General features: G+C 29.1%; 2 protein-coding genes across 2 annotated transcripts in view; both read left to right on the forward strand.

Annotated features, from left to right (window-relative positions):
- LOC129912079 (uncharacterized) overlaps positions 1-20,023 on the forward strand; it is a 31,415-nt gene that overhangs the window by 2,524 nt on the left and 8,868 nt on the right. Inside the window, exons 2-4 of the mRNA XM_055990191.1 lie at positions 16,762-16,930; positions 17,003-17,720; positions 18,163-18,754. Coding sequence (XP_055846166.1) covers positions 16,762-16,930; positions 17,003-17,720; positions 18,163-18,754 — 1,479 coding nt within the window. The remainder of the gene's footprint in view (positions 1-16,761; positions 16,931-17,002; positions 17,721-18,162; positions 18,755-20,023) is intronic.
- Positions 7,070-10,873, forward strand: LOC129921445 (UDP-glucosyltransferase 2-like). The gene has a single exon (XM_056003274.1). The coding sequence runs from the start codon at positions 9,880-9,882 to the stop codon at positions 10,546-10,548; it is 669 nt and encodes a 222-aa protein (XP_055859249.1). The 5' UTR covers positions 7,070-9,879; the 3' UTR covers positions 10,549-10,873.

The following is a 20,023-nucleotide window of genomic DNA, read 5'->3' on the forward strand; positions in this document are numbered from 1 at the left end:
TACCTACTTCGTATAGATATCGTGATTGTAACACTCTCCTTAGCGGCACGGTTGAGATTTCAATCAACATTTTTTAACTTTTAAGCAATTCAAATGTTAAAATTAAGATAATTTTTCAAAAAATAAAATGCACGACTGGGTCGCACGAACTTGCTCTTAGAGTTGAAGTTGCTTAAATTTTTAAGACTTTTTATATAGAAACTTGGGAAATGTAGGTAAATAAAAACAAAAAAAAAAAACAAAAATAAAATAAAATAAAATTCATTTTTCAAAAAAATAAAACAATATCTGAAATTAAATCGCCCCACAAAACAAGTATGCAGTTTTATTTGATATATTAAGGTGCATTTTTAGAAAAAAAATTTTCAAAATCGTTAGAGCCGTTTTTTAAAAAACTAATTTTTTATAAATAATTTTTTGAATAAAAATTCAATGTCCCGTTTTCGAAAATTTGATTTTTCAAAAAAAAATTTTCAAAATTTTTTTAAAAACCCAAAAATTATTTTTTTCAAAATTTTATTTTTGGCTTATATTTAAATTATATAAATGCTTTTGTATAAAAAATTTCGTTGAAATGCAATAAGTAGTTTTGTAGAAAATCCGATTTGAAAAAAGCGGTCCTATGGCAGGTACCGTTAATAACGATTTTCAAAAAAAAAATTTTTCTTCAAAAGATAGACATTGTTTAAAAACTAACATTTGAATTTTTTTAACAAAATCGTTGGAGCCGTTTTCGTGAAATTAAACTTTTCCGAAATTTTTGTATGACAGATACCGTTATTTTTGGTCCGAAAAAATTAATTCCAAAAACCCCTCTGGAGAGTCTCCAAAAACTACTACATAGCAAGTTTGGAGTCAATCGGTCCATCCGTTTAGGCTCTAGTTCCTTATACAGACAGACAGACTGACAGACTGACAGACAGACGGACAGACGGACTTCCGGGACCCACTTTTTTGGCATTGTCTATCATCGTAATGTCATGGAAAAATGTTATCTCAACTTTTTTTTTTGTACGAATGCATAACTTGATAATAGTACCTATATCGCAAGTAAAAATTATTTTTGGAATTTTTGGATTTTTTTTTTGAAAAATCGATTTTTGGAAAATGGATAAATGAATGTCATTTAAATTTAGTTTTTATGTGTTGATTAATATTTCCTTTTAAATGGGATACCAAACTTATTTTCAAACATTTTTGAATATTTTTATAAAAAAAAAACTATTAAAAGAACGGTCCTAACGATTTTCCAAAAACTATTGTAAAAATTTTTTACTATACAAGAAATTAAATGGCATAAGAACGATGAAGACCATTCAAGGAGATTATTTTGTAGCTTTAAATTTTATAATATTTTTTATAAAACCAGGTCAGCCATCATTTTAACTTTGAGGGCATTTTGACGTTGTTATCTTGTTTATCTCGTTGGAGAAGCAATCTTTTTTCTTGGTGCTCAAAACTTATTAAAAGTAGCTAAACTACTCATCGACAATGAGATTTTTTTCAAATAACAAATGATTGCATTTAGATTCAATAACTGCGTCTATTATATATTTAATTAGGGTGGGCCATCAATTTTTTTTCATTTCTTCATTTGAACCTTTTAACCATAAAATTCACAAGACACTTTCTTGCTTTCATCAATCTCAAACGTAACATGAATTTTAATAGGGTATCATTATTATTAATTGTTTTTTCAATATATCAAATTTTGGCTTAGTCTAAAAAAAACACCCATTCACATGAAAAAATGTAAAATAAGTAAAATTTAACCTCCCCACCCCCTCCCTCTGTCACTCGCGAAAAAAACACCCTTCCATTCAATTGATTTTTGATTCTTATTTTAAAAGCTAATTTTTTGTCAACTTTAACAAATACTGGACATATTTCTTCTATTGCCATATAAATATACCTACAACTCTTCGATTTCTATTTCATTATCTTTATTATACGTAATTGTATGTTTTATGGAAATGCCTTATCCAAATTATGAAAGATTAAAACACTAATTTTGGCTCATTGATAAATACAAGAATTTGAGTCAAATTGATGAAGTTCAAAGCCAATTTTGTAATCAGTATTCAAAAATACATCTAGCCGTTAACATGGGCCCGTCGAATAAGTTAATTATAATCACTTGTGTTTTTCTATCGTCACAATTAGTTATTAGTGAATCAGCTCGTATCCTAGGACTTTTTATCAGTCCAAGTAAAAGTCATCTCATAATTCACGATGCTATAATGAGTGCTTTAGCAGATCGTGGTCATAATGTGACAATGATAACAACACTACCATTTGCAACAAGAAATCCAAATATTCGTCATATTCAGCTGCAGCAACATCAAGCCTCAGTTCAATTCTACAATAATCTAATAAATACACGTCCTTCCTGGTATCAGAGAGTTTACGATACCATACGCATTATTGCAGCTTATACTAGTTTTGCTTTCGATGATCCACAAATTAAACAACTGAGGGAGGAAGAATCATTCGATTTGATAATTCAAGGATACCTGTTTAATGATTTTCTATTCGGTTTGCAAAATCATTTCAAATGCCCGATTATATTGTCGTTGGTAGTGAGACAGATTGGTTCTGTAAATGGATTTGTTGGAAATCCTCTTGAAGCTGCATATGTTCCTAGTTTGCTGAGTGGCAATAAACAGCCTTTGGACTTTTTAAACAGAGTAAAGAATTTCTTTTATATTAACTTTTTGGAAGATATGTTGCTTTCATCTTTTTATGAGTGGTATCAATCGGATATTTATAGGTAAGTTTATACCTACTTTCTTCTTCTTCTTCTTCTTCTTCTTCCTAACCAAATGTTTTAATTTCTAACTTGGAAAAAATAAGAATGCTTTCATAAAAACCAATAGTAGCACTTATAAAAGCCTCTACTTTCATTCTGATGCTAAAAATTATTATCAATTTTTCTCAAATTATCCCAGAGGATTACGTTGAGCTACTGGGTCCCAGGGCAATGACTAAACTTGGGGCCCTTTTTCTTTTTTCTACTGTTTTATTAAGAATGCATGCACTTTTTATTTTTACTTTCAATATAGGTACAGTAGGGTGTCCGTTATTTCCCAAAGTGATGTTTTCGGGGATGACACCCCCTAGATCGAAAGCTTAGGACTTAAATAAGGGAAATTAAGCAAAAAAAAATTTTTTGGAGGTCATTAACCCGTGCCTCTAGGGTCATACGTTCCCCATACAAATTTGTATGGGAAATTTTTAACTCATACATAAATTTTTTTTTCTCTCGAGTTAAATCATATTTTTTTTTAATGTTTGATAATTCTGGTTGGAAAACAGTTACTTTAAAAGATCACCTTCAAAATTTCCCGTTAAAAATTTTGTTTATATTTTATTTCGGTTTTTGAGATTATTAGCTGTTTTCGTGGTTTTTGCTTTCACCTATCACACAATTTTAAATGCAGTTTTATTGGTTTTTAATTCTTTTCAAATATTGCATTCAAAAATTTGTAAATAAATCAAAGATTTCAATTTTTTGAAATTTTTTTTGAAATTTTTTTTGAAAATTTTGCCGTTTTTATACGTTTAAATTTATTTTTCTCGAACTACAAAAGATATGTTTACAATATTTTTATTGAATTTTGTTAAAAAATTATTCACCTAAAAACTTACATCAAAAAAGTTGCAAACAAGAAAGGGTTAAGTATTTAATAATAATTATTCATTATAAAAACGGCAAAAATTCAAAAAAAAAAATTTTTTTAATTGAAATTTTTGATTTATTCACAAATTTTTGAATGCAATATTTGAAAAGAATTAAAAACCAATAAAACTGCATTTAAAATTGTGTGATAGGTGAAAGCAAAAACCACGAAAACAGCTAATAATCTCAAAAACCGAAATAAAATATAAACAAAATTTTTAACGGGAAATTTTGAATGTGATCTTTTAAAGTAACTGTTTTCCAACCAGAATTATCAAACATTAAAAAAAAATATGATTTAACTCGAGAGAAAAAAAAATTTATGTATGAGTTAAAAATTTCCCATACAAATTTGTATGGGGAACGTATGACCCTAGAGGCACGGGTTAATGACCTCCAAAAAATTTTTTTTTGCTTAATTTCCCTTATTTAGGTCCTAAACTTTCGATCTAGGGGGTGTCATCCCCGAAAACATCACTTTGGGAAATAACGGACACCCTAAGGTACAGTCAAACCCGCATAAGAGAAACTACAAAATTTGACAGTTTGTTACTCTTTCACTTAAGCGGGTTTTTCACTTAAACAAACCCCATTTAAGTGAAAAAAAGATTTTTGGGGATGACAAAAGTGTTTCAAATAAGCGGGTTATCTTCTTAAACGGGTTTCTCTCAAGCGGGTTTTACGTTATAGACTATAGGGCAAGTTTAAAATTCGAAAAAAAAAATTGAACTCGAGATAACAATTTTACATGATATTACGATGATGGAGAATGAAAAAAAGTGGGTGCGGCAATTCTGTCTGTCTATCTGTATGTACCTCGAGCTACAGCCTTAACTAGTTAAGCCATTTTCTTCAAACTTGGTAGTTAGCTGTTTTGGTTTTTTTTTTTGGTTTCTGAATATCTCGTATATGACTAACCAGATTTTTATGCAAAACCTTTTAAGGGGTTATATCTAGTAGTAAGTGCGAAAAAACGTTCTTTTTGCGGATTTTTTGTGAAGAGGCATTTCATTATACAAACATAAAGAATACATGTACATATAGCAAATTTAATGTATAAAAATAATTCGCTGTGTATTTAGAAAAATATTGGGTTCCGTTATTTTTGTAGTAGATCTCCTAGACGACCTCCAAAAAAAGCTGTCTGGCGGTGAGCAAGATATCTCTGATACAAATCACCCAAAATTGAAAATTCCAAAATATTCATTTCCAGGATAGACAAATGCAGGTAATGAACGAAGGAATAGTCAAAATTTTGATTTTTGACAAAATGGCGGCTTCTCAAAGACAAAAATCGTTTTTTTCACGAAAATTTACACTTTAAAATGGCATAAAAAATCCAATTATTGTCAAAAACCTTTTTTCTTCGTTCATTACCTGACAAAAGTATCAAAGAAAATTCAGTAAAAATTTCAAGCCGATCGGTCCAGCCGTTCCGGAGTAATCGTGCTCACCGCCAGACACATTTTTTTTGGAGGTCGTCTAGGAGATCTACTACAAAAATAACGGAACCCAATATTTTTTTAAATACACAGCGAATTCTTTTTATACATTAAATTTGCTATAGGGATATGTATTCTTTAGGTTTATATAATTAAATGCCTCTTTACAAAAAATCCACAAAAAAGAAGGTTTTTTTTGCACTTACAACTAGATATAACCCCTTAAGTAATCATAATAATAAAGTTTTAGAAAATTTTCAAAAAACCGATTTTAAATTTAAAAAAAAAAATATTTAAAATTTTGTTATTTGAAAAATCAATTTTTTGAAATATGTATTTCGAAATTATGTTTTTAAGTGTTATTTAATTACACTGGCTTACAGCTCAATCCCACTATATGATTTTTCAAAGTTTTTTGTCGTTGTTTTTTCCAGCATACTTAGTATTCAGGCTTTTTCTTGAGTAATACACGACTAATCTGAACAGAAAAGCCGGCGCCTGAAAGCTGAGTAAATAAGCAAGAAACACTTGAACAACTTTTCTGGGTCACTCCAGATGTTTAAGTGCAATGAATTAAAACATTTTAATAGAATCGATTTTTTAAAAGGAAATTTTTGCAAAAAAAAAAAACATGTGTAGTACTCTTTCTGGCAAAGATAAAAAGATAATTTTCCATGGATAAAAAAATGAGAAAAAAACGAAATTTTTGATGTTTTTACTAAATGGTCTATTTTTATCCTTTGAGCATTTATAGATATTGAACATTTAAAGGAGAAAAGAAAATATTTTATCTTTCAACATAATGGTCACAAAAAGACCAAAAACAGTAGATTTTGAAAGTCCATATTTTATCCAATTTTAACCGTAGGTATACAAAGTGTATGTAAAAGTGTCACTTTGCCTATCGGTCGGAATTTCTTCTAATCTCGTTGAATAAAAGTTAAATATTCAAGAAAGCTACCTTTTCGTCGTTTTTTGTTTTTCTATCTTTATAATAAGATCTTATTTTCTGAGCATATCCTTATCAAAATATTGAAAGATTACAAAAACTATTTTTAATTAGTAGATAAAACAAGAATCTTAACAAAATTGATGAAGTTCAAAACCAATTTTGTAATCAGTTTTTAAACATACATTCAAAGGCCAACATGGTGCCTTCGGTAAAATTAATTTTAATCGGTTGTGTGTTTCTATTGTCACAATTACATATAAGTGATTCAGCTCGTATCCTAGGACATTTTATCACTCCAAGTAAAAGTCATCTTATAATTCACGATGCTATAATGAGTGCATTGGCAGATCGTGGTCATAATGTGACAATGATAACAACAATTCCATTTGCACCAAGAAATCCTAATATTCGTCATATTCAGCTGCAACAACATGAAGCCTCAATTCCATTCTACAATAATCTAATAAATACTCGTCCTCCGTGGTATCAGCGAGTTTACGATACCATACGCATTGTTGCAGCTTATACTAGTTTTGCTTTCGATGATCCGCAAATTAATCAACTGAGAGAGGAAGAATCATTTGATTTGATAATTCAAGGATACCGGTTTAATGATTTTCTATTCGGTTTGCAAAATCATTTCAAATGTCCGATTATATTGTCGTTGGTTGTGAGACAGATTGGTTCTATAAATGGATTTGTTGGAAATCCTCAGGAAGCTGCATATGTTCCTAGTTTGCTGAGTGGTGATAAACAACCTTTGGACTTTTTAGATAGAGTTAAAAATTTCTTTTATATTAACATTTTGGAAGATATGTTGCTTTCATCTTATTATGAGTGGTATCAGTCAGATATTTATAGGTAAGTTAACCTACTCTACCCTAACCAAATGTTTTAATTCCTAATTTAGAAAAAATAAGAATGCCAATAAAAAAAATCAATAGAAGCACTTATAAGTCCTACAAGGGTTCTGTGGCTGAAAATTATTCCCTGGGCAGAATTGTTCTCAATTTATCCAATAGGCTGACTTTGAGCTAATGGGGCCCAAAGCAAAGACTAAACTTTTCTCTATTGTTTTTTTTTTTTTTAAGGAAATGCATGCAGTTTTTATTATTTTTACTTGCGATATAGGTACAGTTAAACCCGTCTTAAAAGAAACTACAAAATGTTACAGTTACTCTTACACTTAAGCGGGTTTTTCACTTAACAGAAACCCCATTTAAATGAAAAGAGATTTTTAAGGATAACAAAAGTGTTTCAGATAAGCGGGTACTAACCGTACTTTCCATATAACGGAAATAGAAAAGTACCTTTTTTTCAAAAATGGCTTTAACTATTTTGATTAAATTTTCGCAGGTAATGTTATAAAAAAGACACAAAAAATTTTCTGCACCGTTATTAACGGTACCTTCTTGCCATAGAAGCGTTTTTTTTTTTGTTTCCGAATATCTCCGATATGACTAACCGGATTTCAACCAAAATTTTTATGCATAAGCGTTTAAGTAATCATAAAATTTTAGAAAATTTTCAAAACACATAATTTTGGACGTAAAAATAAAATTAAAACATTTTTTATTTATGAAAAATCAATTTTCTGAAAAGGTCTCAGTGAAATATTTCGAAATTTTGTTTTTAAGTGTTATTCAATTATCTCTACAAAATGGCATAGGTACCATTTTTTTTTTGTTTGAAAAATGCAAAAAAAAATTCATAGCTATACAAAAAAGAGGTTGTCTCTAAAGCCCGTTTACGGACGATGATTTTACGTGATAACATCGTCAGAAAATAGGTTGTGTGCTTTTGTTAAAAATGAGTCAATTGAAGCGTTTACTTTTTTCAAACAATCATAATATACAAGAAAAAGCTAAAATAAAATATCTTTTTTATTTTCTCATTATATTAATTTTTTTATTTTAAAAGCTTACAAAACAAAATATGCATTTTAAAAGCCAAGTACCTATTCTTCTTAAGAATAAAACCATTTTAAAATTTTTACAATGCGCAAAAAGTATAAAAATAATTTATTGAAAACAATCATTTTCATCAAAAAAAGCAAAAGAAAAAAAAACATGAATTATTATCTTCTCATGTCATTTATTCCATTTTGTTCCCTAACAACCTATAAAAAATTTTATACCATCTGAAAGCTTATTGTCTTAGCTCAAAATATATCGATCAGGTCTATGAGACATCTACAAAAAGAGCTAGAATTTTTTGAACTCGATCAAATTTCATTAAAAAAAGCAAAAAAAAACATTTATTTTTATGCTCTCACGCTATGGAATCAATTTTTTTGTTTGACAACCTATACTTATAGCTTATTATTTCACCTTTCATATGACGTATCAATCTCATTTCAAAGATGCCTACAAGAGAAGTTAGAATTTTTAAAATCAACCATGTCGAATTTCCAGACTGAGATTACGGTACTTCCCACACTGGTGGCTGTTCGGGGGGCAACAGATCTCCACTGGTGTTTTGAGGTTTTTCGCAAGTTTCTTGATTTAACATTGTGTAGCTTGTAGTTAGTCCGTTATGTGTGATATACCAAATGTAAGGTAATTGTATCAGGATGCTCATAAAATAATAAAATTTCTATTAGCTCTTGGTCAAAAGTAATAACCTGTTGAATTCTAAAATTTTATTTTACCTTTATCTCAAAATTGTGTTTACAAAAATGAATGAAACTTCGCACACATTTAGTCGTAGTCATGGTCTATCATTAATCCACATACTTTATTCCTGTATCTATTAAAGTAAAAAAGATAAAAATAAAAAACGATGAAAATCGGTTAAAAACGGTCAAAAAACGTGTTTTTTTAAAACTTGTTTCTTCCGTTATTCAGTCAAAACTCACTAAACGATTCCAAGTTTTTGAACATGTATGCATTAGGCCAAAACCTAAGTTTGAGATTTTTCGAACACTCCAAAAAAAAGCTAAAAATCAAAAATTACCCAAAAATACCCCTAAAAAATAAGGTGTTTTTCAAAAATTCATATTTCGAAACGCAGAGTGTTGGAAAAAAATCCGTATCAGACCCCTAATTTTTTTTTCCCTCATCTTTCACCTGGCATCTTTAGAATTGTCATACAAAATTTCCTTTACCCAAAATCATCATTTTGTCATAGCCCCAACACGTGTACAACGTTTAAACAAAACGTTATAGCTTAGTTTCTTAATTAGTTTTTTTTTTAAACCGCAATTTTCAATTTTTTTGTCTAAAATTTCCTTTTCATACAAGAAATCAGAGGGAATACATCGTTTTTTGACCAAACTCATTAAAAACGGTGTTTAATTAATTAAAACAGATTTATTTTATTTTATTAAAAAAAATGCTAGACAAAATCTAATTATAATTTTCGCTGATTTTATTTTTTTTTTTTCATAAGAAGCTTAGTTATTTTAAGTGGTACTTTTAACAAATGTAAGAGAAAGTACGTGCGACCCAGTCGTCCATTTTATTTATTTTTATCCAAGTGTGACATGTGCAACAATTGGGACCAATGAGCTTTTACATACATACAAATTATGTATGTAGAAGTGTCTGTTTTCTTATCAATTGGAATTTCTTCTAAACCCGTCAAATCAACGCAAATAAAATTAAATATTCAAAAAAACTACCTTTTCTTCGACTTCTCTTTTTCTATCTTTAAAATAAGATCTCATTCAGCATATCCTTATCAAAATATTGAAAGATTACAAAAACTATTTTTAATTAGTAGATAAAAACAAGAATCGCATCAAAATTGATGAAGTTTAAAACCAATTTTGTAATCAGTTTTTAAAAATATATTAAACCACCAACATGGTACCTTCGGTAAAATTAATTTTAATCGGTTGTGTGTTTCTATTGTCACAATTTTCAATAAGCGATTCAGCTCGTATCCTAGGACATTTTATCACTCCAAGTAAAAGTCATCTTATAATTCACGATGCCATAATGAGTGCTTTAGCAGATCGTGGCCATAATGTTACAATGATAACAACAATACCATTTGCAACAAGAAATCCAAATATTCGTCACATTCAACTGCAACAACATACACCTTCAATTCAATATTATAGTACACTGATAAATACTCGTCCGCCGTGGTATCATAGAGTTTACGATAACATTAAAATCATATCAACTTATACAAATTTCGCTTTCAATGATCCGCAAATGAAACAGTTAATGGATGAAGAGCCTTTCGATTTGGTGATACAAGGTTATCTTTTTAATGATTTCCTTTTTGGTCTTAAAGCACATTTTAAATGTCCGATTGTATTGTCATTGGTTGTGAGGCAGATTGGTGCTATAAATGGATTTGTTGGAAATCCTCAAGAAGCTGCATATGTTCCTAGTTTACTGAGCGGTGATAAACAGCCTTTGGGCTTTTTTAACAGAGTTAAAAATTTCGTGTATATTAAATTTTTGGAAGATATGTTGCTTTCATCGTATTATGAGTGGTATCAATCGGATATTTATAGGTAAGTTTTTTACCCTTACCAAATCTAATATTTCTTGATTTGGAAGGAATAAAAATTTATTAAAACCATTACATAAAAAATCTTACCAGATTTTATGGTTTTGCGGTAGAATTTGTCTCTAATTGGTACCGAAAAGAAAAGTTTAGAAAAACCGATTCTTTAACTGCGAAAATTTTCCATGAACAGTTTTTGATTTTACTGATACACAAATTGGGAATTTTGTTTATTATTTTATTTATCTTTTACTGAAAAAAATTAATTTCTCATTGAGAACAATTAATTAACTACCGACACCGGCACATCAAGAAACAAATGGTAAAAGTTTGATTATCCCTCAAAAAGATTTTATCAATATTTTATTTATTTTTTTTTTTTTGATGATTTCTATCAACAATTTATCTGAAATTATTTTAACACTCATTCAGCTTTACAGATAACGAAAAATATAGTATTCATTAAAACTTATTGCTATCGTATTGTAAACTTTTGTTGCTGGTTCTTATAGATTTCACGATTATACACTTAGCCAGAAGACCTGTCTACAATAATTATAGTTAAGGTAGCTTAGATTGTTAAAAACCTGTTTTTGAATGTTTGACCTTATGAAAATATAAACAAACAAACAACTAATTTTTCCAATGAACCATTAACTATTACCTATAAACCATTTAATTTTAACCTTTAACCACTAACCATTAACCATTACCATAAACCATTACCATTAACCATTACCATTAACCGTTACCATTAACCATTACCATTAACCATTATAATTATATCTTCTGTCAATATAACTTGTCACTTTTATAGTTTTCACATATTACATATTATTTGAAGCGTTGAGAATGAAAGGGGATAAGTGACATTTTTAATGTTTTCGTTTTTTTTTTTTCAGCGGATAAAGGTGAAAGATAGCAACTAAAGTTTTGATGTTATTGCCATTCATCTAGTGTCATTTAATTAACTTTAGACATTTTTTACCGATTTCAAAAAAGCAGGATTTGTTCAATTCGTCTGTATGTATTAATTTATTTTTTTTTTTTAAATCTCTCTTAATTTAAACAACGCACGATTGCTTCAAACTCAAAATGTGTCACTTAACCCCTTCTTATTCCCACCGTTCATTTATTACTTGTCACTTTATCACTTATCGTATTATGTATCGCTTTTCTGTTATAATTTATCTGTTATCACTTATCAATTATCACTTATCAATTATCAGAAATCATTCATCACTTATCACTTCCCATAGAGTGACCAAGGCAAAATTCTGGGTTTTCCCTATTGTCACTTCCTGTTGCCACAGATTGATTTCACAACAATATGGAATCATGAAGAAATATAAAACAAAAGTTAACTCTCCGAATAAAGATCAAAATCAAATCCAAATCAATCGAAATTACGAAAGATAAAAAATAATTATTTTACTATGATGATAACGCACAAAAACGGGATAGAATATAATTGAAGTTCAAAGACAATAAAATCAGTTTCATTCAGAACATTCAGTTGCTAACATGGCGTCTTCAGTGAAGTTCATTCTAATCGGTTGTGTGTTCCTGTCATCACAATTAGTCCTAAGTGATTCGGCTCGTATCATGGGACTTTATATCGCGGGCAGTAAAAGTCACCTTCTGATTCACGATGCATTGATGAGTGCTTTAGCAGATCGTGGACATAATGTCACTGTTCTAACAACACTACCATATTCATTTAGAAATCCTAATATTCGACACATTCAGTTGCAACAACATAAATTAGTAAATGACTATTACAATAATCTCATCAATAAACGTACTCCCTGGTATCAAAGGATGTATGAAAATATCCAATTAATAACTGATTACACTGAATTTGCTTTCAATGATCCACAACTGAAGAAGCTAATGGATGAAGAATCATTCGATTTGATAGTTCAGGGATACATTTTTAATGAATTTCTGCTCGGTCTTCAGGCTCATTTCAACTGTCCGATTATATTGTCATTGGTAGTGAGACCGCTTGGTGCTATAAATGGACTTGTTGGAAATCCTCAAGAAGCTGCATATAGTCCTAGTTTGATGAGTGGTGATAAGCAGCCTTTGCACTTCTTAGGCAGAGTTAAAAATTTCATGTATATTAACGTTTTGGAGGATCTCTTGTTTACGACGTTTTATCACTGGTATCAATCGGATGTTTATAAGTAAGTTTTTTTATATCTTGCGGAAAGATCTAGGCTTGTCGACTTATATATGCCTTGAGGTTTACTTACTTTTGTTAATAGACGGAAATGGAAGTTGATATCACGGAAATGGTAGTTGATATCAGCAAACAAAATCTGAAAATTAAATAGCAAAGTCATAGAACGATTATATCGATTTTGCTTCGACAGGTCTGTTCATTCAAAAAAAAAAAAAAAAACCTGTTAGATCTTATCCTCTCATAGACACAAAATACAATTTATTAACTTCCCGCACAATAACGAATCTAAAAAGTTTGATTACCAAAGAGATGTTATCAATAATGCTATTTCAATTTGTTGCCGATTTTCATCAACAACTTGTCGGTTAGTTCTTAAACATAAATTTTTGGAAAAAATAATTAAATACATAGGTATATATTAATTAAATAATATTGAGCTTTTCTGTACTAATTTTTAGATTATCCTAAAACGAGGCTTTGAAGTGCTTTTTACCGACTTCCAAAAAGGAGGAAGTATTCAATTCGTCTGTATTTTTTTTTTTGTACCTATTGTTTTGTGTTTGTTACCTCATAACATTGGACTGAGAGAACCAATTTTGATAATTATTTTTGTATTTTGGAAAGCTTGTGGCTGCATTTCAATTTCGTTCAGTTCTGGCCATAGGAACTATTAAAAAAAAAAACTATACATCCAGTTTGTTCCATGGATGTCGGTTTTGTTTTTTGATACAAATTATTATTCATTGTTATAACCCATTTTTTAGTGTTTTAGCTAGTGATGGGAACTATCGATAGTTAGTAACTGAATCATTCGAACTATGGAATAGTTTATTCATTCACTCATTTATTCATTCGAAAAAAAACTATCGAATAAAATATATATCGAATAAAAAAAAACTATTCGAATGAAAAAAAATATCGTTTAATAAAACTATTCGAAAAAGAAAACTATCGTTGAATAAAACTATTTGAATGAAAAAACTATCGAATAAAAAAAGCTATTCGAATGAAAAAACTATTGAATAAAAAACTATCAAATGAAAAAAACTATTCGAATGAAAATAGTAACTAAATGAATGAATGAATGATGAATGGATGATTTAAAACTATGGAATGAATGAATATTGTACAACTATCGATAATTTGATAGTTTTTATTCGATAGTTTTTATTCGATAGTTCCCATCACTAGTTTTAGCTTCACATATACGATTTATTTTAACAATGGCTAAAATATTTTATGAAAAGAACTTTATTTACAAACAAAATATTATTTCATTCATTTATTTAAACTAAACTAAACTGCGTGTTTAGTTTTTCTACACAAGTTTGGATAAAAGAAATAGCCATTTCTTTTAGAAAATTGATTCATTGTTTGATTGTATTTGCGTACCCTTCGTAGTGAACCTATTATATCCAATTTTTACAAGAAGATATTTCTTCTAATTCTATCGTTTTTTATACTACATTATGTTAAAAAATTAATTTGGAAAACAATTTAAAAAAAGATTTGATCAATTTTTGTTCTTGATTCACAATTAGTAGGTATAGGTAAATAGGCATTAAAAAAAAATTGTCATCCTTATGAAATTTGGCAAAAATTGTCCCTATGCAATAAGAATGAAGGATCAGAAGAGTTTATTAATGTTTTTCTTTTGGGTTGAAGGGTATTTTTTCGAGCAAGTGCAATGTTGAGATTTTGCTCTTTGCCGCTTATTAAAGAAATCATTTCCGCTTCGAAAAAAAAAGCATTTCAAAATATTATTTAATGAAGTCGAGAGACTTCTTTCTCTTTCTATTCTTGTTTTCGATTCCAAAAGTAAGGTTAGTACAACATTTTATTAGCATGACTCAACAATTTTTTTATTAATTTAAAAAATAGGTACCCTTTTAACCATGATAATTTAAGAGACACTTCTTGCTTTAGAATCTTACTTTCAATCTCAAATCTAACATTATTCTTGATTTTCAAAAGGGTACCATTATTAGGTGTAACTGAGTTTTTGCAACAAACACATATTTTCTCCACAGTACAAAATAACAACCTTTGACGAGAAAAAAAAATTTATACATCTATTCTATTCGTAATTCCGATGGCAAGTGCAACATTTTTAATACAGTTCGTTCCTTTATACCATTGATTTTTTTCACAAAGTTTAAAAATCAAAAATATTTATGTCAGCTTTTATGGAAACACCCTTTTGCCCTTATAAGGGCTCTATTGATTCTTTTTTTTTTGCTATTCCTTCATTCCGAATTTTATCAGTACCTAGATATACGTAACATATATCATATTCTCACATGGATGTTGGTTATATTTTAGCTGTTTTAGTAAAGACAATAATTGAAATCAAATTCCCATAATTTTACGTTATGACATATTTTTGATTTTATCATTTTTAAGAAAAATACACCAGACGGATAAAATAGAAAATTATAAATTTTTCAAATAATTTTTTGAAAATTTAATATAGGTACTTTATGCGCAGGTTTTAATGTGTTTTTCTTACAGATCTATATTGGTGTTTATGAAAGAGACTCAAAATCTATATTGCAATTTTATTAACAATGTTTTCGGTAAAAACGTATTTTTTTACCATTTTGTATTTAGAATATCTTAACTCCAGTCTCCAGGAGGGATCGGGTCAAAATTCTGGCTTCAAAATTCTGCTTTTCAAAATTCTGCTTTTTCAGCGAAAATTCTGTTTTTCAAAATTCTGCTTTTTTTCTATTCTGTTTTTCAAAATTCTGCTTTTTAAAATTCTGCTTTTCAAAATTCTGCCAGCATTATATTTGAACAAAAAAAATTCTGCTAATTCTGTTTTTTTTTGTTATAGCATATGCGCTGGCTAAAGAAAAATACACCTCATCAATGTAATTCAACATTGGTACTTTCTTAAATTTTTTTATTAAGTGTCGCAAATATTTTTTGAAATGCATATACTGACTTTCTTTCAAATAAAATATGTATACTAGTTGGAACCGATGTTGTATATTCCTTTTCTTATTCAAATTTTTGAATATTCATCTTTATTTGATAAATTAATAAATTTTTAGTTATCTTCGGAAATGTTTAATATTAAAAACCTTTTCTTAATATTTTCAAATTTATTCATTTATAAAACAAAAATTAATTCGCATTTAAAAAATGACAAATTATGTGTGTAAGTAATCAAATAAGCAGATAATTTTTCAAAAAGATGATTTTACAGAATTCTGCAAAAAATTAAAAAAGGGTTTGGAAAATGTTTAAAAGCGCGCGCTTTTTAACATTTTCCAAACCCTTTTTTAATTTTTTGCAGAATTTTGAAAATCAGAATTATGAAAAGCAGAATTTTGAAAAACAGAATTTTGAAAAACAGAATTTTGAAAAGCAGAATTTTGAAAGCAGAATTTTGTTAAGCAGAATTTTGAAAGCAGAATTTTGACAAAAGAATTTTGACCCCGGCAGAATTTTGACCCCAACCCCTCAAGGATTCAGTATTATTCATAAATAAAAAATAATATAGGTACCTACTTTAGGAAAAAATTGCAAATATATATTTTGTGATGTTTTCATTGGATTTGAAACAAAAATGCTATACAATAAATGACTCAAAGAATTTTTTTTAGAGAAAAAAATATACAATGTAACAATAATTTTTTGCTTAAATTGTATTTATTTGTTTTCCTGAAGCAAATACATTTTTCGTGCCACCGGATTGACATTTCACAGAAAATGAAACAAATCGTTCTTATGAAGTGTTTCATAGGATCCTGAAGTAAATATCCGTTTTTTTGAAATAAATTTTTTAGCAATAACCTCTCCCTTGTCTAAATAAAAAAACTTTGAAAACAGCCAAAAATAGGGAAAGAAAAAAATCGGAATTATTTTACTTTTTGTAGAACAATTCCCAGTTTTTTTATTAGTTTACCAAACAAAGGTCGAATCTTACTCTGTTATGACTTTTTTTCAAGTATAGTCTTTTTATCTCTTAAGATTATATAATAGTTTGTATGTTTTCTTTTTTTTTTTACTTTTCACCTTTTTTTTCCAGAGCAAACTTCCCTCCAGACAAATATCCACCATTCGACGAAGTGAAGAAGAATATTTCCCTAATTTTGACAAATCATCATTTCAGTCAAACACCAATTCGTCCAAATGTCCCAGCTATGGTAGAAGTTGGTGGAATTCAAATTAAAGAAAAACCAGATCCATTACCTGAGGTAAACAAAAACACAACCAAAATTTCCTTCAAACTAATGTCCTTAATCTATCGATTTTTTTGATTTTTTCAGGATATAAAAGGCATTTTAGACAATTCAACCAAACACGGAGTTATCTACTTCAGTCTTGGATCAAATGTAAAAGGTAGTTACTTAGATACCTCAAAAGTCAAAATCATCTTTGATGTCCTATCGAAACTTCCACATACCGTTCTCTGGAAATGGGGCGACGCAGAAGTCCCCGGAACATCACCAAACATTGTCTACAAAAGTTGGTTACCTCAAGATGATGTCTTAAATCACAAAAATATTAAACTTTTCGTCACTCATGGTGGTCAAGGTAGTGTTGTTGAGTCTCAATACCATGGAGTACCAATGGTTGGTATTCCGTTATTTGGTGAACAATCTTCAAACATGGAAAGTGTTGTTAAAGATGGTTTTGGATTATCCGTTGACTATCTAACTTTGAATGAGAAAGATTTTGACTACGCTGTGAAAGAAGTTTTGACAAATCCGAAATACACTGACAATGTTCGAAGATTTGCTAAAATCTACAAAGATCGCCCGATGACAGCGAGGGAAACTGCTGTCTTTTGGGTGGAATATGTTCTGAGACATCGTGGTGCTCCTCATATGCAAAGTCCTGCTGTCCATTTGAATGCGTTCCAATTAATGTCACTCGATGTTATTGGATTTTTATTGGCTGTGATTTACGTTACCTACAAGATTATAAAAATTGTATTTAAATTTTTGATTGGTTTGTGTCGAAAGAAGAAAAGTAAAGTAGAGTAAAAATAATCTAACATTTAGGATTTAAATTTTTGGTATTAGGAGTAACTACAACTTTTTAAAGGAAGTGGATCGTAGTTGCTTCGTTTTTCAATAAAAATGAAATTTTCGAAAACATTTCTTCAATCTTTTGGTTTAAAAGTTACTTATTTAACTTATCAACAATGAAGGTAAAGATAATAATAATCATCTTGAAGAAAATCATAATTTAACAATAGGAGAGCGTGTCAAATCAGTTTATCTAAACATTAAAACTCGCAAACAACGATAAGACTATTTAAATTGATAAACTGTTTCAAAAACTTGGCAAGGCAGGTTCATTAAATTAGTTTAAAAATATTCCTCAAACTTTTAACACCAATCTCATCGAGTGATGTCGCGATTGGTGGCAATTGTAAGTGCATTTTGCATATTAACTACGCTAATTGTCAACACTGATTCAGCTCGAATTCTCGGTTTATTTTCGACAACATCAAAAAGTCATTTAATCATTCACACTGCAATTGTTAATGCCTTGGTAGATCGTGGACATAATGTCACAGTGGCAACAACTATTCCTTTAGTAACAAAAAATCATGGCTTCCGTCACATTCAACTAGATACTCCTTTTGGAATTCAAAATATGCTGGCTTCAGATATAAAAAATCCACCAAAATGGTATAAAAAGATCATAACAATGTCCAACTTCTTGACAAATTATGCTGAAAAAACTCTAAATCAAACAAAAATTCAGCAACTTATGGATGAAGAAACTTTTGATCTTATTATTCTTGGATATTTTATGAATGATTTGTTATTGGGTCTTGGAGCACATTTTAAGTGTCCTGTTGTTGTGTCGTTTGTAGTTCGATCTATCAGTGCGACCAACTTTCTTATTGCCAATCCAAATGAAGCAAGTTATGTGCCAAGTTTATTTCTTGGAGTCAAACAACCAATGGATTTTATGACAAGATTGAAGAATTATTTTGTTGTGAATTTTATCGAAGGTATTTTTATGGAGAAATTGTTTTATTGGTATCAGGAGGCTGTTTATAGGTAAGTAAAAATGTTTTGTTTATGTTTGTATGTAAAAGTGCACTATCGAATCTTGATAGTTTTGTTTAAGCTTAAAATCTCACCAAAATTTAGCTACATACAGATAAAATTTTATGACACAAATGGGTTTTATGAACAGTTTGGAACGATATTAGGTTTATTTTTTAAATTGAACTACGAATTCGTTGCAACGTCTTTTATATTTCATTTTTTTAATTCTGCATTACAAAAACTAGAATACATATTTTTATTTCCTTATTTGAATGGTTACTCTTAAGACCATATTCATAATTTGTGTGGGTTCTGTCTTGACTAGAGCTGAGGCTGCTATTCCGATAGCTGCTTTCAATCACTCTGCCATTCCACTGAGTACAAAACAGTTGCAATTGCTCTTCAATATATAGCTGTTTACTGCTCAATCCTCAGTCTTAAAAAATCCAACCCAATCAAATTTGCTGTGTTCTTTTTTTTATATACCTACAATGATGAATATGAAGCGATGAATTGAACAGTCAAAACAGTAAAAATGTTTTATACTCTTAAGAATTTCACTGTTTTTTTAAGCAAAACTGCTCTCTGTTCTTTGTGTTCTTTGTAACTTAACTGTTCTGTTTAGTGATGGGAAAACTATCGAATGATTTGAACTATCGATTGTTAGTAACTGAATGATTTGAACTATCGAATAGTTCATTCATTTATTCATTCGAATAAAAACTATCGAATAAAACTATCGAATCAACTATCGTTGAAAAACTATCGAATAAACTATTGTTTAAAAAAACTACTCGGATGAAAAAAACTATCGAAAAAAAAAACTATTCGAGTGAAAAAAGTATTTGAATGAAAAAACTATCGTTTAAAAAAACTATTCGAATGAAAAACTATCGAATCAAAAAATGTATTTGAATGAAAAAACTATCGTTTAGAAAACTATTCGAATGAAAAAAACTATCGAATAAAAAAACTATTCGAATGAAAAAACTATTCAAATGAAAATAGTAACTAAATGAATGATTTCAAACTATCGAATGTATGAATATTTAACAACAACTATCGATAGTTTTTATTCGATAGTTCCCATCACTTAGTATTGACTTATTTTCCTTTTTGACTAGGTTGAACAATTTTCTATTTATCTGGATGCTGACAAAGTAAAATATTCAGCATGTGGCTTATTTTATTTGGACAATCGATGCTTGCTTATGATGGGTCAATATTTGTTAACATCAATGCTTATTTTAATACAATTTGATAAAGTTTTGAAATAAT

Source organism: Episyrphus balteatus, chromosome 1 (assembly GCF_945859705.1).
Source record: "Episyrphus balteatus chromosome 1, idEpiBalt1.1, whole genome shotgun sequence".
In the NCBI taxonomy this organism is placed as follows: Eukaryota; Metazoa; Arthropoda; class Insecta; order Diptera; family Syrphidae; genus Episyrphus; species Episyrphus balteatus.

Coding starts and splice junctions, on each gene's coding strand:
- LOC129921445 (XM_056003274.1), top strand. CDS start 9,880: ATGGTACCTTCGGTAAAATTAATTTTAATCGGTTGTGTGTTTCTATTG.